The sequence below is a fragment of the Vipera ursinii genome (assembly GCF_947247035.1).
Source record: "Vipera ursinii genome assembly, chromosome: Z".
NCBI lineage: Eukaryota > Metazoa > Chordata > Lepidosauria > Squamata > Viperidae > Vipera > Vipera ursinii.
This window is the reverse complement of record NC_139517.1, coordinates 18,229,607-18,252,394: the sequence shown is the minus strand read 5'-3', so window position 1 is coordinate 18,252,394 and position 22,788 is coordinate 18,229,607. Positions and strand designations below refer to the sequence as shown.

The following is a 22,788-nucleotide window of genomic DNA, read 5'->3' as shown; positions in this document are numbered from 1 at the left end:
TTCACTGATAGCCATCCTGGGATTTTCATGTAAATTTTAGGTTTTATCTTTTCCTATAGAGATAGTAATGCATCTCCTATATAATGGTTTTGGAAGTATCTATGGGTTTTATTCTTTTCATACCATAAAAATGCGTGCCATCCAAGTTGCAGGTCATATCCTTCTAAATATAGCAATCTTTTGTTTCTGAGAGTTATCCATTCTTTTAGCCATGTTAAAGCACGTGCTTGGTAGTATAGGACCCAGTCTGGTAAACCAAATCTTCCATGTTCTTTGGTTTCTTGTAACATTTTCAATTTAATCCTGCTTTCCATCCTTGCCAAATAAATTTCAAGATCAATCTATTGAAATCATCAAAAACCTTTTCCCCCCCTATTTTTACAGGTACTGTTGGAAATAAAAAAAAGACGTTTTGGTAAAATATTCATTTTCACAGTAGCTGTTCTTCCTAGTAATGATAATTGTAGGTTTTTCCATTTTTCCAAGTCTATTTTTATTTGACTTAGTAATTTTATGTAGTTATCTTCTTTTATCGTTGCACAGCTTGCTCTTAAATATATTCCCAAATATTTCACTTTCTTAACTATTTATAAGTTGTGTTTTTTGAGAGTTGTGTTTTTTGCTTGTCTGTAAGGTTTTTAACTATAGTTTTGGTTTTTTCTCTATTTATTTTCGATCCTGCTATTTCTCCAAATTCTTCTATCTTTTTCAATAATTTAGACATCATATCCAACAGTTCTTCTAGAATAAATACCAAGTTGTCTGCAAATGCTTGTAGTTTATAACTTTCATCTTTTATTTCCATTCCTTTAATTTCCGGATCTTGTTTGATGTTCCTATTGAGAACTTCCAACATTAGTATGAATAACAGTGGGGATAGTGGACATCCTTGTCTTGTACCTTTCTTTATACTAAAGTTTTCCATATAGTCTCCATTGACAATTACTTTTGCTGTTTGTTTATCATATATTGTCTTAATAGTTTTTATAAACTTTTCTCCAAAATCCATACAGTTTAATTGTTGTATCATAAATTGCCAACTTACATTATCAAAAGCTTTTTAAGTGTCTAGGAAAATTAAAGCTATTTGTTTTTCTGAATGCATTTCATAGTATTTCAGTGTATCTAAAATAAGCCTCAAATTATTTTTTATTTGTCTTTTTGGTAGACAAAGACAGATATGTAAAAAAGATGTTGAGTCTCTAGAAAGAGTGCAAAGAAGAGCAACAAAGATGATCAGGGGACTGGAGACTAAACCGTATAAAGAACGGTTGCTGGCATTGGGTATGTCTAGTTTAATGAAGAGAAGGACGAGGGGTGACATGATAACAGTGTTCCAATATCTCAGGGGCTGCCACAAAGAAGAGGGAGTCAAGCTATTCTCCAAAGTACCTGAAGGCAGGACAAGAAGCAACAGATGGAAACTAATCAAGGAGAGAAGCAACCTAAAACTAAGGAGAAATTTCTTGACAGTAAAAAGAAAATTAATCAGTGGAACAACTTGCCTCCAGACATTGCAAATACTCCAATACTGGAAATTTTTAAGGAGAGATTGGACAACCATTTGTCTGAAACGTTACAGGGTTTTCTGCCTGAGCAGGGGGTTGGACTAGAAGACCTCCAAGGTCCCTTCCAACTCTGTTATTCTACTCTATTCAACTGTTCAAAGTTATGATGGCTCCCCCCAAAGGCACTTACAACCCAGATTCAAAGTTCTGATGATTGCCCCCTAGCTTCTTTAGATTATAGTATAAGCAAATTCAACGGAAAACTGTCATATAAAAGAGCCAATTGCTCTTTATTTCCAAAATGGGTCCTAGCAGTGTTGGATTAAAGAATGAGGAGATCCAGGTTCAAGTCCACTTTCATTCATAGAAGGTCTCAGGTGATTTTGGGCCTCAATTTACAAGAGTTCATTTAGTGACCATTCGTAGTTACAATGGCACTGAAAAAAGTGACTTATGACCCTTTTCACACTTATGACTATTGCAGCATCCCTGTGGCCATGTGATCAAACTTTGGACACTTGGCAACTGGCATCTATTTATGATGGTTGCAGTGTTCCGGGGTCATTTGATCACCCTTTGCAACCTTCTCACAAGCAAAACCAATGGGGAAGCCAGTTTCGCTTAGCAACTTGTTACTAACTTAACAACTGCAGTGATTCCCTTAACAATGGTGACAAGAAAGATCGTAAAATGGGGTGAAACTCACTGAGCAACTATCTTGCTTAGCAACAGAAATTTGGGGCTCAATTGTGGTCGTAACCTGAGGACCAACTGTACTACATGTTTCATAAAATCTCCCTTATTTTAACGCATTTGTAAAAATCACATCCCCATTTTACAAAACGAGCAAAATATGCAAAACATACATTTGTAAAATACTCAACTACTTTGGCCACCAGATGAGAAGAGAGGACTCATTGGAGAAGAACCTGATGCTGGGAAATATGGAAGCCAAAAGGAGAAGGGGGTGGCAGAGGATGATAGTGGTTAGAGAGGGTCATCGATGCAGTAGGCCTGAAGTTGGGCAGACTCCAGGAGATGGTGGAGGATGGGTGGGTTTGGCTTGCTATGGTCCATAGGGTCCCAAAGAGTTGGACACGAATAACAAACAAGGTACAAAGTATATAAATAATATAAATATAAATGAGTAAAATCCCATTTGGATTTCAGGGATGTCATGCTTTAATACAGGGGCCCCCAACCTATGGTCCGCGGCTCAGGACTGGGCCCTGGGCTCTTGGCCAGTGGGCCGCGGAAACTGCTGGCTGGTGCGTGCACACGTCGGCGTGCATTTCCCTCCCCACTCACGCTAGCGCCCGTGACCCTGTTTGCGCATGTGCACAGGCACAAAAGGGAATGCTAGCGCGGGGCGGGTGTATGCAACCCATTTGCACATGTGCCACTAGCCCAGGCGGTTTGTGTGACCCATTTGCACATGCGTGAATGGGTTGCTGGCCGCTGGGAGGGGGGGCATGGCCATTTGCACATGTGCATGATGCCAGTGCATGCTGTATGCGCAAACAGGACTGCTAGTGGAGCACCAGTGTGTGTGGCCCCATGGACGCACGTGCGCACACACACCAATTTTAAAGCTGCTCTCCTCCGGTCCTTGAGCCCGGAAAGGTTGGAGACTTCTGCTTTAGTACACAATCCTTCTCCCTGACTTGCAAAATCAAGGGCTTGTTGAGCCCAAAATTTCTGTTGCTAAATGAGAGAGATGTGTGAAGTGAATTTTGCCCCATTTTATGACCTTGTTTGCCACATTTGTTAAGTGAATCCCAGCACGTTGTTAAGTTAGTAACATGGTTGTTAAATGAATCCGGTTTCTCCATTGACTTTGCTTGTCAGAAGGTGACAAAATGGTGATCACATGACCCCAGGACACACTGTAGCCGTCATAAACATGAGTCAGTTGCCCAGCGTCTGAATTTTGATCAGGTGGCTATGGGGACACTGCAATGGTTGCAAGTGTGAAAAACCTTTTTCGGTCTCATTGTAGCTTTGAATGGTCACTAAACAAACTGTTGTAAGTGGAGGACTACCCATATTTTCAGCTCCTTCCAAGTGCCTCGTGGACCTGATGACAATATCAAGGGAATGGAAGTGGCTGAAAGTTTTCGCCTGTTGATTATTTAGGAGAATTAGTATTAATGTTTTCCTGTTATTACCCCTTCATGGATTACTGCCTTGTCGTGGCGAAGGGGCTTGCGTAATTCAATGAAGCTATGAGCTATGCCGTGCAGGGCCACCCAAGACGGACAGGTCATAGCAGAGAGTTCTGACAAAACGTGATCCACTGGAGAAGGAAATGGCAACCCACTCCAGTATCTTTGCCATGAAAACCCTATGGACAGTACCAAAAGGCAAAACGATATGATGCTGGAAGATGAGCCCCTCAGGTCGGAAGGCATCCAGTATGCTACTGGGGAAGAGCAGAGGGCTAGTACTAGTAGCACCAGAAAGAATGAAGCGACTGGGCCAAAGCCGAAAGGACGCTCAGCTGTAGATATGTCTGGTGGTGAAAGGAAAGTCCGATGCTGTAAAGATTTTTTCTCCATAGGAACCTGGAATGTAAGATCCATGAATCAAGGAAAGCTGGACGTGGTCAAACAAGAGATGACAAGACTGAACATCGACATCTTAGGTATCAGCGAACTAAAATGGACAGGAATGGGTGAATTTAATTCAGATGACCATCAGGTATACTACTGTGGGCAAGAATCCCTCAGAAGAAATGGAGTAGCCTTCATAGTCAATAAAAGAATAGGAAAAGCAATACTGGGATACAATCCTCAAAATGACAGAATGATCTCAGTTCGAATCCAAGGCAAAGCATTCAATATCACAGTAGTCCAGGTTTATGCCCCATCCACCGGTGCTGAAGAGGATGAAATTGACCGGTTCTATGAAGCCCTACAGCACCTTATAGAACTAACACCAAAAAATGATGTCCTTAGCATCATGGGGGATTGGAATGCTAAAGTAGGAAGCCAAAAGATAACCGGAATAACAGGCAAGTTTGGCCTTGGAGTACAAATTGAAGCAGGGCACAGGCTGATAGAATTTTGTCAAGAGAATACGATGGTCATAGCAAACACTCTTTTCCAACAACCCAAGGTGTTGACCGTCTGGACATCACCAGACGGTCAACACAGAAATCAGATTGACTATATGCTCTGCAGCCAAAGATGGAGAAGCTCTATACAGTCAGGAGCTGACTGTGGCTCAGACCATGAGCTTCTCATTGCAAAGTTTAGGCTTAAACTGAAGAAAGTAGGGAAAAGCACTAGGCCACTCAGGTATGAATTAAATCATATCCCTGTTCAATATACAGCAGAGGTGACAAATAGATTTAAGGACTTAGATCTGATAGACAGAGTGCCTGAAGAACTATGGACAGAGGTTTGCAACATTGTACAACAGGTAGCAACCAAAACCATCCCAAAGAAAAAGAAATGCAAGAAAGCAAAATGGTTGTCTGAGGAAGCTTTGCAAATAGCTGAGGAAAGGAGGGAAGTGAAAGGCAAGGGAGAAAAAGAAAGATACGCCCAATTGAATGCAGAATTCCAAAGAATAGCTACAAGAGATAAGAATGCCTTCTTAAATGAACAGTGCAAAGAAATAGAAGAAAACAATAGAATAGGGAGGACCAGAGATCTTTTCAAGAAAATTGGAGAGATGAAGGGAATGTTTAATGCAAAAATGGGCATGATAAAGGACCAAAATGGCAGGGACCTAACAGAGGCAAAGAGGTGGCAAAATTACACAGAAGAACTATACAAGAATGAGCTTAACATCCCTGATAATCACAATGAGGTGGTCACTGACCTCGAGCCAGACATCCTAGAATGTGAAGTGAAGTGGGCCTTAAAAAAGCTGAGCAACAACAAAGCTAGTGGAGGTGACAGTATTCCAGCTGAGCTATTCAAAATCTTAAAAGACGATGCAGTAAAAGTGCTACACTCAATTTGCCAGCAAATTTGGAAAACTCAACAGTGGCCACAGGATTGGAAAAGATCAGTTTACATTCCAATTCCAAAGAAAGGCAGTGCCAAAGAATGTTCAAACTATCGCACCATTGCACTCATTTCACATGCTAGTAAAGTTATGCTTAAAATTCTACAAGCTAGACTCCAGCAGTATGTGGATCGAGAACTACCAGAAGTACAGGCAGGATTTCGAAGAGGCAGAGGAACTAGAGATCAAATTGCTAGCATATGCTGGATCATGGAGAAAGCTAGAGAGTTCCAGAAAAACATCTACTTCTGCTTCATTGACTATGTTAAAGCCTTTGATTGTGTGGATCATAACAAACTGTGGCAAGTTCTTAAAGAGATGGGCGTACCAGACCATCTTATTTGTCTCTTAAGAAACCTATATGCGGACCAAGAAGCAACAGTGAGAACTGGACACGGAACCACTGATTGGTCCAAAATTGGGAAAGGAGTCCGGCAAGGCTGTTGCCTTGCCTATTTAACTTATATGCAGAGCACATCATGAGAAAGGCAGGGCTAGATGAATCAAAAGTTGGAATTAAGATTGCCGGAAGAAACATCAACAACCTAAGTTATGCAGATGATACCACTCTAATGGCAGAAAGTGAAGAGGAACTAAAGAGCCTCGTGTTGCGGGTGAAGAAGGAGAGTGCAGAACTTGGGTTGAAACTAAACATTAAGAAAACCAAGATCATGGCATCTGGCCCTCTCAATTCCTGGCAAATAGATGGGGAAGAAATGGAGGTAGTGACAGATTTTATTTTCCTGGGCTCCAAGATCACTGCAGATGGGGACTGTAGCCAAGAAATTAAAAGATGCCTGCTCCTGGGTGTTGTGATTCAGGGTCAGCCTGTGGGTTCGGCAGTTGGGTCGGACGACTCAGAGGAGGAGGGGGGTGTTGAAGAGCTTGCTGAGGGGGTTGAAGAGCTTGCTGAGGGGGTTGGAGAGCTTGCTGATGAGAGCCCTCAGCCAGGCCCCTCCCACCTGGTCACGATGGAGACCCAGCTGTTTGAGCCTGACAGCGTGGATGAAGATGACCCACAGCTGGCCCTGTTCAAGGACGCCCGATGCAGGAGGCAGTCAATCAGGAGTAAACAGAGGAAAGCAATGGGGCACCTCAGAAGGAGGCAGAGAGAAGCCACGCCCTGAACTGTATAAAAGGGGAATGCGTGGGAGGGCTGGTTTGCTGAAGGCAACCGCTTGAATAGTTCCTGTTTCATAGCTCCTGTTTCATGGTTCGTGTCTTGTTTTGCTCTGTTTTATGTTAATAAATTTGGCAGGCTTAATTCCAGCCTCTTGCCGTTTGTAAAGGGGTTGTCCCTGCCTTTTCTGCAGGGCCAGTAGCAGGCTGGTACAGAACACTGGGGAGGAAAGCCATGGTAAATCTAGACAGCACACTAAAAAGCAGCGACATCACCCTGTCAACAAAAGTGCGTATAGTCAGGGCTATGGTCTTCCCAGTTGCAATGTATGGCAGTGAAAGCTGGACCATAAGAAAGGCTGAGCGCCTGTTCTATACCAGCCTGCTACTGGCCCTGCAGAAAAGGCAGGGACAACCCCTTTTACAAGAAGGCAAGAGGCTGGAACTAAGCCTGCCAAATTTATGGATACAAAAGCAAACAGAACAAGACATGAACCATGAAACAGGAGCTATGAAACAGGAACTATTCAAGCGGTTGCCTTCAGCAAACCAGCCCTCCCACGCATTCCCCTTTTATACAGTTCAGGGTGTGGCTTCTCTCTGCCTCCTTCCGAGGTGCCCCATTGCCTTCCTCTGTTTACTCCTGATTGACTGCCTCCTGTGTCGGGCGTCCTTGAACAGGGCCAGCTGTGGGTCATCTTCATCCACGCTGTCAGGCTCACACAGCTGGGTCTGCGTCGTGACCAGGTGGGAGGGGCCTGGCTGAGGGCTCTCATCAGCAAGCTCTCCAACACCCCCTTCCTCCTCCTCCTCTGAATCGTCCAACCCAACTGCCGAACCCACAGGCTGACCCTGAATCACAACAGCACCAAAGAATTGAGGCCTTTGAACTATGGTGCTGGAGAAGACTCCTGCGAGTCCCTTGGACTGCAAGGTGATCAAACCGGTCAGTCCTAGAGGAGATCAACCCTGACTGCTCTTTAGAAGGCCAGATCCTGAAGCTAAAACTCAAATACTTTGGCCACTTAATGAAAAGGAAGGACTCACTGGAGAAGAGCCTAATGCTGGGAAAGATTGAGGGCAAGAGAAGAAGGGGACGACAGAGAATGAGGTGGCTGGATGGAGTCACTGAAGCAGTAGGCGTGAGCTTAAATGGACTCCAGAAGATGGTAGAGGACAGGAAGGCCTGGAGGAATGTTGTCCATAGGGTCGTGATGGGTCGGACACGACTTCGCAGCTAACAACAACAACAACAATTGTTATTAGGAGAAAAAAGTTATTTTCAAAGTAAGATGGGCAGCATATAAATGAACAATAAATAAATAGTACAAAAAAGATGCATTGGGCCTCCAATGAGCTATTAAAAATGTATATGTCAAAAAACTGTCCAGAGAAATTATGTTGCTGAGGATGGGTAATATATGAAACAGTTCAAAATTGATGCTGTCCCAGATAAAGACAGCAAAAGGAGAATTAACCAATGATCACTCTGTTTTCCTCCTGCTTTACAAGCAATATGGAATGTGTCTTCTACTTGTAGTGGCTCTCCTCCAATGAATTGAGTAGTCAAGTAGGGCTAATTACCCCAATTTTCTATCCATTTTCTGACACAGGATGTGAACTAAAGGAAATCAACATCTCCCCTCCCGCCCTGGGCAAGCAAGCCTCGTGGGAACATTATTGTCAATTATGCTGACACCCTTATATGCTTTGTCTGAGGACTAATGACGCGCCCAAATCCACGTTTCTTCCCTCTATAAAACCTGGATTCCTTCCTGCCTGGAGAAATCAGAGCTCAAGCAATTCCATGAAGACATGAAGGTATGATTCCTCTGATCTGTGAGGTGGGTAGGTGAGTCGGCAGCAGCATTTATGTGGGAGATGGAAGGGTTTGCTAACTGTTTTTTAAGGTGGGCATGTGATAGAAAAGAGAAGGGCTTTTTTTGTCATAGAACGCTCAGAACGGAGTTCCGGCACCTTTTTTGGATGGAACCTTGTAGGGTAGGCAAGGTAGGCAAGGTGAGTTCCGGCACCTTTTTCTTTCACAAAAAAAGCACTGGAAAAGAGTATGGAAAAAAGTCTTTATCTATAGAGTTTCTACCTGTTGTGCCGCTGTTCAGTGACTCAAGAGTCCTATTAGCTAAATGTCCGTATGCTTGTATCTACCAAGCATATATACCGTGTACCTTCAGATATGTAAGCAGTCTTGAAGCATTTTGATGAAATATTCTAAAAGTGTAGAACATTTTCAAGAACTGGAGGTCAAAACTCATAGGATTTTGGATCGTGGAGTGAAGACAAATCTGAATCTCAGCTAGTTATCATGCAAGCATCGAAATGGTGAGAGAATGCTTGCTTTTTTTTATGCGGAACAGTTTTCCAAATTGTTTTACCCAGGTTTTGACTGCTTATTCACATAGTCTAAGATCAGTACAAAAATAGCAATTTTCTTGAGGAAGGATTAACCATATGTGTGGAACTAAAAACAACCCATTCTGAACAGCAAAAATCTGGACAATCACTAAATAGCAGCATAGGCACAGAAAACATCCTTTGCTGCCATCTAGTGATCATCTGGGGTTTTGGCAACTTGATAAGGTACCCTTAATGGAACTACAATTTCCATGTCTTCTAGCATCTGATGTGGTTGTAGGTTATAAGAAGTATAATTCAGAATGCTTGTAGAGCTATAGTAAATGACTGGAGAGGCACAGAAAAAAAGATATTATTTTGTTATAGAGTTCACACAGCACACTAAGCCAAAGTTTGCTTAATCACGGTTTACTAAATAAAACATAGTCTATGCCAGAGGTCCCCAACCTTTTGGGCACCAGGGACCGGTTCCATGGACAAAAGTTTTTTCATGGACCAGAGAGTGCGTGGTTTTGTGTGCTGCCTGCATCCCACAGATGGGGCTTTGCTTATTTGTGCGGACCGGTTGCTGGCATGCCACGGATTGGTACCGGTCCACGGACTGGGGGTTGGGGACCCCTGTTCTACGCAACAGATAGATCATAGCTGAATTAAACTTTGGTTTAACATGTGTATATTATCAACCATAGTGGCAATATAATTTCAGATAAGTTGTTGCATGCTTATTTATCAAAATAATAATAATAAAAAACTGCTACCTTTTAAATGTCAGAGATGATAGCCAAACCAAAGAAGATCATTGTAATCCCATTTTCCTACAAAGGAAAAATTTATTAGCAAAACCAGGTTCGCCTGGTGCACCAGTTGCGGCCCTATTTGTACCGAGATGCCCTACGCACAGTCACTCATGCGCTCGTGACCTCTCGGATAGACTACTGCAACGCTCTCTACATGGGACTGCCCTTGAATACCACTCGGAAGCTGCAGCTGGTGCAGAATGCGGCCGCACGAGTTGTGATGGGGGTCTCCCGATACTCCCATGTAACACCTCTGCTCCGCGAGCTGCATTGGCTTCCAGTTGTCTTCTGGGTGAGATTCAAGGTGCTGGTGATGACCTATAAAGCCCTAAATGGCATGGGTCCGGGTTATTTATGGGAGTACTTTTTGCCGGCGTTAACTTCCCATCGCCCTGTGCGCTTCCACAGAGAGGGCCTCCTCAGGGTGCCATCGGTCAGGGAATGTCGACTGGTGGCCCCCAGGGGGAGAGCATTCTCTGTGGGCGCGCCGGAATTGTGGAACCAGCTTCCGGTTGAGCTCCGGATGGCTCCCGACCTTCGCTCGTTTCACCGCGACCTGAAAACTTGGCTATTTGAACTTGTCGGCCTGGACTGAGGGACTGGGATTTTAGATTTTAATTTAATTTTTTTTTAATTTTAGAATGTGTTTATTGTTTAGGGCTATTTGATTTAATTTAATTTTAATTTTTATATATTATGTGTTGTTTATAGTGTTTTAATTGCCCTGTACACCGCCCCGAGTCCCTTCGGAGAGGGGCGGTATATAAATATAAATAAATAAATGTGATTGGAAAGCAACATCTTTTCTTTGCTCCTCTTTCTTTGCTTCTCTCTAGATGAGGATTTCTTGGTATGTCTCTTGCTTTTCTTTGCTCTTCTGTGCGCTGCTTGGGGACTGTTTTGGAGTTGCGTTTGTGGTGAGTTGTATCAGATCTTCCAAATCTATTTTGTCAATTTACTGGGGGGAGAAATACAGTACCCGGGTCTGGCTTTCACATCCGGAAGGAAGAAGATGGTAAAGGTGGTGGTTGCACTGTGGACGACCAGATTTCAGATTGTGGATTTCAGGTGTGAATGCTCCATGGTGGTGGGTATTTTTTTAAAAAAAAGCATAGGTATTATATGTATGGGTTTTTTAAAGCATATGTATGATTAATTAGGGGCAAATGCAGTGGCTCAGTGGGTTAGGACGCTGAGCTTGTCGATCAGATGGTCAGCAGTTTGGCGGGTCGAATCCCGAGTGCTGCGTAACAGAGTGAGCGCCTGTTACTCGTCCCAGCTTCTGCCAACCTAGCAGTTCGAAAGCACATACAAATGCAAGTAGAAAAATAGGGACCACTACGGTGGGAAGGTAACAGCGTTCCGTGCGCCTTTGGCGTCTAGTCATGCCGGCCACATGACCATGGAGACGTCCTCGGACAAGCGCTGGCTCTTCGTCTTTGAAATGGAGATGAGCACCGGCCCCTAGAGTTGGAAACGACTAGCACGCATGTGCGGGGGAACCTTTACCTTTACCTTTGCTATGATTAATTATGGAGGATCATCTGCACCAAGAATATTTGTACTATGGTGGCATTTCCATCCAATTGCTGAAGAGAAAAATGGGGTCTGATTTCTTGTGATTCACACAAGACTTAGCCAACCGGAAAAACATGGTGGTAGCAGCCCACAAGGAATATTCTGTCTCAGTTCCTTACTAGCTGCTTGGGTGTGGGCAGATTTTCATACCTCCCTAATTCCATGGCCTTTTTGAGAGGCTCTTCCTCAGAGCAAACCATAGATATGTTTCATGGCTACCTAGCCTACAATACAGTATATCACTCTGGGAAAATACCATTCAGAGCATGTGAACACCATTTTGTCATTAAAAGAACATTTCAGAAAGGAGAGAATACAAGAGATAGAAAAATAGAATTGGAAGGGACCTTGGAGGTCTTCCAAACCAACCCCCTGTTCAAGAAGGAGACCCTACCATTTCAGACAAGTGGCTGTCCACTCTCTTCTTAATAAAAGCCTCCAGTGATGGAGCACCCACAACTTCTGGAGGCAAGCCGTTCCACTGGTTAATTGTTCTCATGTTGGGACATTTCTCCTTAGTTCTAGGTTACTTCTCTCCTTCATTAGTTTCAATCATTTGCTTCTTGTCCTGCCTTCAGGTGCTTTGGAGAACAGGTTGACCCTCTCTTCTTTGTGACAGCCACTCAGATATTGGAACACTGCTATCATGTCACTCCTAGTTCTTTTTTTTTACTGGATTGGACATACCCAGTTCCTGCAACCATTCTTTATATGTTTTAACCTCCAGCCCTCTAATCATTTTTGTTGCTCCTCTCTGCACTCTTTCCAAAGTCTTAGCACAGGGGTCTTCAAACTTGGCTCTTTTATGACTTGTGGACTTCAACTCAGCTTGGCTGGCTGAGGAATTCTGGGAGTTAAAGTCCACAAGTCATAAAAGGGCCAAATTTGAAGAAAGACCCCTGTCTTAGCATCTTTTTTTTTTATAACGAGGTGACCAAAACTGGATGCAGTATTCCAGATGTGGTCTTACTAAGGTCTTAGAAAGCAACATTTTACTTGGTTCAGATGATAGAACTTGTAGTTCTTTTCTTGGTATCTTCCATTTTTCTCTCAGACCTGGAAGGTATTGAACAAAAAGAAACAGAACAGTGCAATTTTTTCTCCCTTCTGAGGATGAGTTTCCCTTTTTCATTCCTTTGAAGTGACATTTTGCAGATCCCTTTTTTTAAAAAAAATATTATTTTGAATGGGAAATGTGGCTCTCTGAATCATGGGTTTTGTCCTCTTAAATTCCTGCTCCTTTCTCCTAGTCTAAAAATTGATGTGGGATGTAATCGTTGAGAAGGTTTTGATTTAAATATTAGGTGTATTGGTTTATCATGCTACTTAATATTTCATCTGGACTTGCTTCCAGCTAGTCACTAAGAACATTATTTTTTTAAAAAACAAATTCTCATCAGTTAAACTCTATTATTCACGAGAATTTAAATTCCTGTATTAGACTAGGACAGTGTTTCTCCACCGTGGCAAGTTTTGCTGGCTGGTGGATTCTGGGAGTTGAAGACCACACAGATTAAGCTTCCCAAGGTTGAGAAACACTGGACTAGGGACTGTTTTAAATTTTGTAAAATTTTAATTTGACTTTTGTGGAGGAGGGACAGAATTATAACCCAGATGAGGCAAATACAAATTTACATCAACATCACCTTTCTTACTGTTCCTTCTGTAGCCTAAAGACAAACGTGGTTGGACCCTGAACAGTGCTGGATACCTGCTGGGACCCCGTAAGTTGATTCAGAATTTCACAGACAGGAGAAAACAGGGTTAAAGTGAAAGCTGCTTTAAGGTCACAGGGGAAGAAGTTCTACTGAACCTAATGACATTTCTTCCTAAGACAGTGTTCCTCAACCTCAATACCTTTTAAGATGTATGGACTTCAACTCCCAGAATTCCCTTAGCCAGCACTGAATCATAATCATAGAATCATAAGGCTGGAAGGGACAGAGAGAATTTCTTATCTAACCCCTTGTTCAAGGCAGGGGTCCTCATACCATCTCGGACAAATGGTTTACCACTCTTTTGTTGAAAACCTCCAGTGATGGAGCACCCACAACTCCAGGAGGCAAGCTGCCCCATTGCTTAATAACTCTCACTAAAGGCGTTATGGACGAGAAACACTGTTCTAAGGAAATATGTGTAGCATTGTACTATCAGCATCTAAGGATGGGGCTCCTGATAACTCCCTGCACCAGGCTTCAGCTGGTGCAGAATGCTGCTGCGTGAGTTGTGATGGGGTTTTCCCGATACTCCCATGTAACACCTCTACTCTGCGAGCTGCATTGGCTTCCTGCCCTCCGGGTGAGATTCAAGGTGCTGGTGATGACCTAAATGGCTTGGGTCCGGGATATTTGAGGGAACACCTGCTGCCGGCATCAAGTTCCCTTCGTCCTGTGCGCTCCCACATGGAGGGCCTTCTCAGGGTGCCGGCGGTAAAAGACTGCCGGCGGATAACACCCAGGGGGAGGGCCTTCTCAGTGGGTGCGCCTGCCCTTTGGAACCAGCTGCCCATGGAGCTTAGGACTGCCCCCGACCTTCAGTCATTCCGCCGGAACCTGAAGACCTGGCTTTTTGAGCTTTTTGGCCCAGGCTGAGAGATTTTAAATGGGGTTTTATATTTTTCAGGGATCAAATTTAATTATTTTAACTGTTTTTAACTTTTGTATTGTATTGACGTTTTTAAATACTTTGTAAACCACGCTGAGTCCTATGGGAAAAGGGCGGTATATAAATTCAATAAACTTAAACTTAAACTTAAACTAAAGAGCAGCAGGTGATCGGTGTTATTATTTCTGGTAACCTTTAATGGACTTTTGCTTACCAGGACTGAATGATGAAGTTTTAAGGATCTTTTTGTTGATAAAAAGGAAATACAGGAAGGAAAGATTGTTTGTTATACTTTAAGATAGGGGTCTTCAAGCGTGGCCCTTTTATGACTTGTGGACTTCAACTCCCAGAATTCCTCAGCCAGGCACACTGGCTGAGGAATTCTGGGAGTCAAAGTCCACAAGTCATAAAATGGCCAAGTTTGAAGACCCCTGCTTTAAGAGAAGGTGATAAGTTGCTAAAACTTTATACTTGTGACAAAGGGGAAAGTAATGTCTCTACATACTTCTTCTTTATCACATTATTATTTTTTCCTTCTTTCCTATATGTTCTTTCTATTTTTCTGTCATTTCTATTTCTTCCTTTTATTCTTTTTTTTGAAGTTTTATTAGTTTTATCTGTTTAACTGTAATAATATAAGAATTAATAAAGTTATTATAAAAAACATCGCAGGGGATCAGAGCAACAACCTAGCACCTGTACATCTACTGAAACCCAATCTGGCTGTTATAACTGGTTCCTTAGAGTGATGATAATAATAATAATAATAATAATAATAATAATAATAATAATAATAATAATAATAATAATAATAATAATAATAATAATAATAATAATTTTATTTGTATACCGCTCTTCTCCCGAAGGACTCAGGGCGGTGAACAGGGCAAACATATAAAAGTACAAAAATACAAAAGTTAAAAAAGAATTAAATCAAATGCCCAAGCTACAACAATAAGTAAATATATTTAAAACAACAATAAAATCCCAACCCATCCCCCATCAGGCCAGGCCAGCTTGTTCGAATAAATAAGTCTTCAGATCGCGTCGGAAGGAGCGAAGGTCGGGCGCCATCCGGAGCTCAACCGACAACCAATTCCATAAATCCGGGGTGCCCACAGAGAAGGACCTCCCCCTGGGGGCCACCAGATGACATTCTCTGACCGGTGGCACCCTGAGGAGGCCCTCTCTGTGGGAACGCACAGGGCGGAGGGAAGTTGACGCCGGCAGCAGGTAATCCCTAAGGTACTCTGGACCCATGCCATGTAGGGCCTTGAAAACCATTACCAGAACCTTGAATCTCACTCGGAAGACAACTGGGAGCCAATGCAGCTCACGGAGCAGAGGTGTAACATGGGAGTATCGGGAGACTCCCAACACAACTCTCGCGGCTGCATTCTGTACCAGTTGGAGCCTCCGAGTAGTCCTCATGTGCAGCCCCATGTAGAGAGAGATTCAGTACAGGTAATCCTCAACTTATGACTGCGGTTGGGATCAGAATTTCCATTGCTAAGCAAAGTGGTTGTTAAGTGACTTTTGCCCGGTTTTACGACCTTTCCCCCCCCTATAATCATTGAGTCAATCACTGTAGTTGTTAAGCAAATAAGCCAGCCGTTAAACCAATCCAGCTTTCCCCAATTGACTTTGCTTGTCAGAAGCTAGCTGGGAAGGCTGCAAATGGTGATCACATGATCCTGCGATGCTTTATTGAAATTACATGCCAGTTGCCAAATGCCTGGATAATCATGTGACCATGGGGAGCTGTGAGAGTTGTAAGCACAAAGACTGCTTGTAAGTTATAAGTAACTTTGAGCAGTCACTAAGCTAATGGTTATAAGGACTACCTGTAAACCATTATTGTATGTAAACGGCCAGCCTCTAGCTTCTCTGTCATCACTGGAGAAAGCTCCCTCCCTACTGGTTCATAAAAAGACTCTTGGAAAGAAAATTAAAAGGCTTTTGATGTACAGGGGATTTATGTGTTCTAAATAGAAAATAGTTCAGCTGCTGGAACTCATGTAACCCCATCTTGTGTAGCTCAATAAATCTTGCTAAGGAGAAGTATGACAACAATCATGCTTGAAAAATAATCGCTTTTAGGATTCATATCCTAATAAAGAAAATTCTTAAAAGTAAAGATAAAGATGACACCAGAAACTTTTCTTCTGGGCTTAATGGAAAAAACTTGAGGGAAAAAAATTGGAACTTTGATCTTATATATGTCAATGGCAGCAAGACTATTGTACGCCCAAAAATGGAAGGACATTTTGATTCCCACTGTGGACGAAATGGCTACAGAAGCTGATGGGGTTGGCAGAGATGGCTAAATTGACTGTTTTGATTAAAGAAAAGAATGTAAGTACTTTTCTTTCCACATGGAGACTGCTACTAGATTTTGTGCTTGAGGTGAAAAAAAAACACAAAAGTTTGATTTTGGGTTTTACTAATTAGTTTGATAGAAAAGGCTAGTTTATACCATTATGGAAAAGTAAAGAGTTGAAGTTCGACATTAATGCTTCATTCTACTGCAACGGAGGAAGTCGGAAGTCAGTGCCTTTTCTTTTCTTTTTCCCTTCTCCTCCTCACTTTTCTTTCCCTTTTCCCTCCCCACTGTGTCCTACTATTTGCTTTTGTATTTTTGTATTTTATCCTAGAAGGGACGCGGTGGCTCAGTGGGTTAGGACGCTGAGCTTGTTGATAAGGTCGGCAGTTTGGCGGGTCGAATCCCGAGTGCCGCGTAGCAGAGTGAGCGCCTGTTACTCGTCCCAGCTTCTGCCAACCTAGCAGTTCGAAAGCACGTAAAAACGCAAGTAGAAAAATAGCGACCACTACGGTGGGAAGGTAACAGCGCTCCGTGCTCCTTTGGCGTCTAGTCATGCCGGCCGCAAGACCACGGAGACGTCCTCGGACAAGCGCTGGCTCTTCGGCTTTGAAACGGAGATGAGCACCGGCCCCTAGAGTCGGAAACGACTAGCACGCATGTGCGGGGGAACCTTTACCTTTATTTTATCCTATAATCTAAGAAAATGTTACAAAAAGTAAACACTTTCAGACAGTTAAAATACGCTGTTCAAAGTTACAGTGGCACTGAAGAAAGCTACATATGACCTGTCCTCGCATTTATGACTATCTCAGGATCCCCATTTGTCACAAATATCAAAATTTGGACACTTGGCAAAGCAGCATGTATTTACAACAATACACAGCATCCTGGGGTCATGCGATAATCATTGCTGACTTTCTAGCTGGCTTTCCAGCAAGCAAAGTCAATGGGGGAAATGGGATTCACTTAAGGATGGTGCGATTCACTTAACCACCACGACAAAATGATTATAAAATTGGGGATGACTCACGTAAGAACTGACTTGCTTAGCAATGGAAATTCTGATCCCAGTTGTGGTCGTAAGTCAGAGACTATCTGTATTACTTCGCTTGTGGCTCCTTGATGAAAAAGAAAACTATGAGGAGATGATGATGGCATCTTCCTCCTAAGAAATACGGTGCTTCCACACAGAGGCTTCCTGGCATTACTAATGCTAAGATTTATTACTGAAATATGAGATGGGAAACGTCTCTGTCTCATTTCTGTGAATGAAGGAAAGTTGCATGAAACAGGGAGTCCTTGACTTACAGCGTTTAGTGACCATTCAAAGTTACAACAGCACTGGGAAAAAATAGACTTATGACCGCTTTTCACACTTACAATGGTTGCAGCATCCCCTGCGATCAAAATTCAAACACTTGGCCACTGACTCATATTTGCAACGGTTGCACTGTCCCGAGGGGTGTGTGTGTCATGGGATCCCCTCTTGCGACAAGCCAAGTCAATGGAGAAGCCAGATTCACCGAGCCTCAACAATTGTATTGACAATTGTGCTTAACAACTGTGGCCAGAAAGGTCTGGCAAAATTCACTTAATGAACGTTTCACTTAGCAACAGAAATCTGGGGCCCAGTTGCGGCTCGTAAGTCGAGAACTGCCCGTGAAAGCTTCATCGGGAAGTCTCCCGATGCACTTCCTGTTCACCAAATTCCTCGGTGGCTGCCCGGCAGGGGGCGTGATTATAAAAGGTCACCAGGCCATTTGGTGGATAAGGGGCTCCTGGTTTATGAGCCCCGGTGTAAACCATCTCTCTTTTTTTCCATGTAACCTGCAGCACTTCTTCCCTCCCACTCTCCTCTCTCCAAAGCAGATGCCCACCAGACGTTGCCTGATAAAGGAGCCTTGGCTGGGAAGCGAGATGCAGCCGAGGACTTGTATTCTGTGGGTCAGGAGTCTTTGGGTGAGCGCCCTCTAGCTGGCTTCTCTGAGCTCTCCCGGTATTTTCCGTTACTTAGTTAGCCCTTCATGCCGTTTCTTCCCTCTTTCAGCACCTGTTCTGCAACCTTCGGACTACGGCATCCTCCAGACGCTGATGGATTTTCTCTCCTACCTGAATCTCCGAGGTGAGAGCACACCACGGGGGTCTTCAGAAAGGAGGAGGTGTGGGGGGGGTGCAAACTCATCTGACAATGGCCTTGCCTAGCAATGGGCATTCCGGCCCCAGCTGTGGTTGTAAGTCCAGGACCCCCTGTGGCCTTTGCCTCCAATTCTCCGTGGTTGTTTTGACTTGCAGAAGAGAGTGGAAATGTTGCTTCCACAGAGCATCTGGCTGTATAATATTTGACTGATGTTTTCTAAAAGACTTCCTACACACACACACACACACACACACACACACACACACACACCAGGGGGGTCTTCAAACTTGGCCCTTTTATGACATGTGGACTTCAACTCCCAGAATTCCTCAGCCAGCTGGGAGTTGAAGTCTACAAGTCATAAAAGGGCCAAGTTTGAAGACCCCTGAAATATACAATACTCTTATGAAAAAATGCTACATCTGTTTTTTTTTTTAATATAGATAAGGGATTTTATATGGGCCCATTCTTTACTGTTTTTATCACTTGGAGGTGTTGATGATATTTGGTGTACAGGTAGTCTTCAACTTACAACGGTTCATTTAGTGACCGTTCGAAGTTACAACAGCAGTGGAAAAAAGTGACTTATGACCATTTTTCTCACTTAACAACCTTTTCAGCATCCCCATGGCCATGGGATCAAAACCAAGAGGCTTGGCAACTGACTCATACTTATGACGATTGCAGTGCCCCAGGGTCATGTGATCAGCTTTTGCGACCCTCTGGCAAGCCCAGTTAATGGGGGAAGACAGATTCACCTCATAACCATGTTACTAATTTAACAACGGCAGTGATTCACTTAACAACTGTTGCAACGAAGGTCGCAAAATTGGACAAAATTCACTGAACAGTTTTCTTACATAACAACAGGAATTTGGCGCTCAGTGGTAGTCGAGGATTGGATGCCGCTGATCAGAGTGTCTCAGGGCTAGCACTGACATTTCCTTGCAGGATTAGCTGAAAGCAAAGCTTGCTTATTGTTCATTTCTGGCTTCATCCGAAGCCCTGCTCCCTCTGTTAGCCTGGCTGAGAGGACACAACCATGGAGGAAGAATATGGCGTGAGCAGGAAGGAACATGCTGGTTGCTTTTATAACGTGTATCCTCCACACGTACGATCTGACTAGACCAGCAATCAAGTGAACAATCCCCCAGTCAAGGAACCACCAAGGCAGACAAACAAAGTAATGCCGGTAGTAAACAACAACCTAAGCAGGGAATTACCAAGAACACTCCCACCAGCACCGACAGGGCAAGGGACGAATATATAAAAATATCGGCACAGCCCACTGCCTTCTAGCACTGATGATGTTACTTAGGGTGGTGGTGAAATGTCTTCAAGAAAACTACCAAGCTCAGAGAGCACCAAGCACCCCGCAGTTCAACCCTGAGCTACACATGTTCTCTTCTAGCGGACCTGAAGACAAATTTAGTTCTCTTTCGAAAGAGCATTAAACCCATGTCTATAAACCTGTGTCCCCAAAATAGTACAGCTGATATGACGCTATTTATCAGCTATTTTGCAGACAAGTCACAAGGACAGAGCAGGCTAAAGTGCTCTAAAACTCTGAAGAATAAAAGTCAAGAACAATTCTGTTTTATTTCAGTATTAGGCTGCTTTCCACTTTCTAGCCCATGAAGAATAACAAGTAGCAGGGCTTTTTTTGTCATAGAACGCCCAGAATGGAGTTCCGGCACCTTTTTTTGGATGGAATCTTGTAGGGTAGGCAAGGCGGGTTGTATGACATGTGTGAGTTCCGGCACCATTTTTTAAAGAAAAAAAGCAGTGACAAGTAGAGAAGAAGAAAACTGCAGTGGGGATGAATTAATATCTTTATAATGCTTAGGAACTCTCATAAGCATGGGCCTCTGAGTTAAATCTTTAGGAAAATATTGTGTTCTAGGTAAGAGACCTCATAATGTGTACATGGCATTATCCAGAGAATTTTTGGGATCAAATTTGAAATGAAACCACAGTTTACTTCGTTAGATATAATTCCAGAGCATATAAAATACTGTAATTTATTAAGACACATGTTCACAGCTGTGAATATAAATAACAGAATAACAATAACAGAGTTGGAAGGGACCTTGGAGGTCTTCTAGTCCAACCCCCGGCTCAAGCAGGAAACGCTATACCAGGGGTCTTCAAACTCGGCCCTTTTATGACTCATGGACTTCAACTCCCAGAATTCCTCAGCCAGCGTACCTGGCTGAGGAATTCTGGGAGTTGAAGTCCATGAGTCATAAAAGGGCCGAGTTTGAAGACCCCTGCCCTGTACCATTTCAGACAAACGGTTGTCCAATCTATTCTTAAAAACTTCCAGTCTTAGAGCCTCATGCCATATCTATATATCAGATATTTAACTAAATTTAAGCAAGATTGGCTTCACATATATATTACAATTTACAGAACTAGGAAGTATTTAGAGCATGGTTTTTAAAACTTGCATCAATGGGCACTGCTGTCAGTTGGAGTAAAAAAGCCAGGAAGTTTGAAAATAAAAAAGGCAAAAGATTTACAGTATATGATGTGAAAAGCAACCAGAAAAATGAAACATTTATCTATATTATTTCTAGGATATTTTCTTTTCTTTTCTTTTCTTTTCTTTTCTTTTCTTTTCTTTTTTTCTTTCTTTTCTTTTTTTCTTTTCTTTTCTTTTTAAGCCACATAAACAATAATATAGATATTTTGGAACTAAACTCCAAAAAGTGTATTTCTTTTTGATATGATACAAATACTATATTCTGGAACCTTTACTAAAGTCATATTGGGTAATAGTTGTTCAACCTCGGTAATTATCTGTTTGTTTATAGATAATACATTTTTCTAGATATATCTTTGTTTTAAATAAAATAAAAGGATTATCATAAGATTACATAATAACACGGAGAAAGGAGAGCCAGTTTGATCTAGGGGTGAAGGCACCAGGCTACAAAGCAGGAGATGGTGAGTTCTAGTCTCATTTTAGGCATGAAAGCTGGCTGGGTGACTTTGCTCCAGTCACGCTCTCTCAGCCTAACCCACCTCACAGGAATGTTGTTGTGAGGAAAATAGGTGTAGGAAGGAGTATTAAGTATGTTGACTGCCTTGAATTATTTATAAAAAAAATAAAGGCAGGATAATAAAAGAAAATGGAATAAACTATTAACGTACTTCTTAAAAATGTGTGTGTGTATACAATATATATATTGTATCATTGTATGTATATATAATAGAGCTTTATAATACGTTCACAATATGTTTTGATTATTTTACCTATAGACATTGATTCCAGACAGAGGGAATCTATGTTAGATTTGTTATAGCATGGGATATTAAGAATCAAAGACAGTTGGGTGTTACGTGGGCAGGATTGAGTTAAAACCTCAAAATGTGCTTTTTCTTTTTTAGATCAAAGAGTGATTGGACGCCTGCCTTTCCAGATGTCAGAAGAATCGATGCAACAGTAGTGTTCTTCAGCCTGCCCCTTCTAGAGCTGCTTGTAGCATTGCCGTTCCTTCCTTGTTTCACACATGCAGGTGTTGATCAGATCCTTTGTTGTGTTTTGCCCGCTGCTCATCTATTCAGCAATTTGCTCAAAAGAATCCACTTCTAATCTAGCTAATCCTCCTGGTCACCCTTTACCTAAAGCTGCCATTTACTCTGTAGTTCATTCTCTTGCACGGCCCCCATCCTCCTCCTTCTTGGGGACATTCTTATTCTTTTCCCCAATGAAAACAATTACAGGATACGCAACAATACTGTACTTTCATCTCTTCTTATCCTTATAGCTTCGTGTTTTTAACAGACATTGGCACACTTCTTTGGGATCTGTGTTGTTGTACCTTTATGAGAAGGTCACAAATTGGGGTCTAGAGCATGATGAAGGTGCCTGTAGAAGAATATTTCCCAACCTTAGCGACTTTAAGATGTGTGGACTTCAACTCCCAGAATTCCCCAGTCAGCATGGGCAACATTTGTGTATCACGATTCACATAAGGAAAAGGCTGTGTAAACTGCTAACTGAATAAATTCTCTCTTCTAACTTAACTTGCTTCCAGTATGGGTCTGTTTGGCCAGTGCTGTTGCAGTGTGAGTGGACTCAGATTAAATCTGAGTTTGGTTCAGCAGAAATAATTTGCAGATGCTGTCTCTCCCCTTCATGAGAAAATTGGCAAGTGCATTGCATTAATGCGGTAGGCCAGTGTTTCTCAACCTTGGGAACTTTAAGATATGTGGACTTCAATTCCCAGAATCCCCCAGCCAGAATTCCTGAAGTTGAGAACCACTGCTGTAAATGATAGATTGTCAAGGAGAGAGATAACTGATTGACTCTGAAAAGACAGTCTA

General features: G+C 42.6%; 1 protein-coding gene across 1 annotated transcript; it reads left to right on the top strand.

The window, feature by feature from the left end:
• Nucleotides 1–10,127: 10,127 nt before the first annotated feature.
• Nucleotides 10,128–22,079, top strand: LOC310648665 (galanin peptides-like). Its single transcript, XM_083376641.1, has 5 exons — nucleotides 10,128–10,731; nucleotides 13,062–13,116; nucleotides 18,153–18,278; nucleotides 18,367–18,441; nucleotides 21,850–22,079. The coding sequence occupies exons 1-5, from the start codon at nucleotides 10,651–10,653 to the stop codon at nucleotides 21,906–21,908; spliced, it is 396 nt and encodes a 131-aa protein (XP_083232767.1). The 5' UTR covers nucleotides 10,128–10,650; the 3' UTR covers nucleotides 21,909–22,079.
• The last annotated feature ends 709 nt before the right edge of the window (nucleotides 22,080–22,788 follow it).

Bases quoted from the DNA above. Each gene is read 5' to 3' on its own strand.
- LOC310648665 (XM_083376641.1), top strand. From the start codon at position 10,651: ATGAGGATTTCTTGGTATGTCTCTTGCTTTTCTTTGCTCTTCTGTGCG. The intron at 13,117-18,152 runs GTAAGTTGATTC...TGTAACCTGCAG, and splicing joins TGGATACCTGCTGGGACCCC to CACTTCTTCCCTCCCACTCT. The intron at 18,442-21,849 runs GTGAGAGCACAC...TTTCTTTTTTAG, and splicing joins CTCCTACCTGAATCTCCGAG to ATCAAAGAGTGATTGGACGC.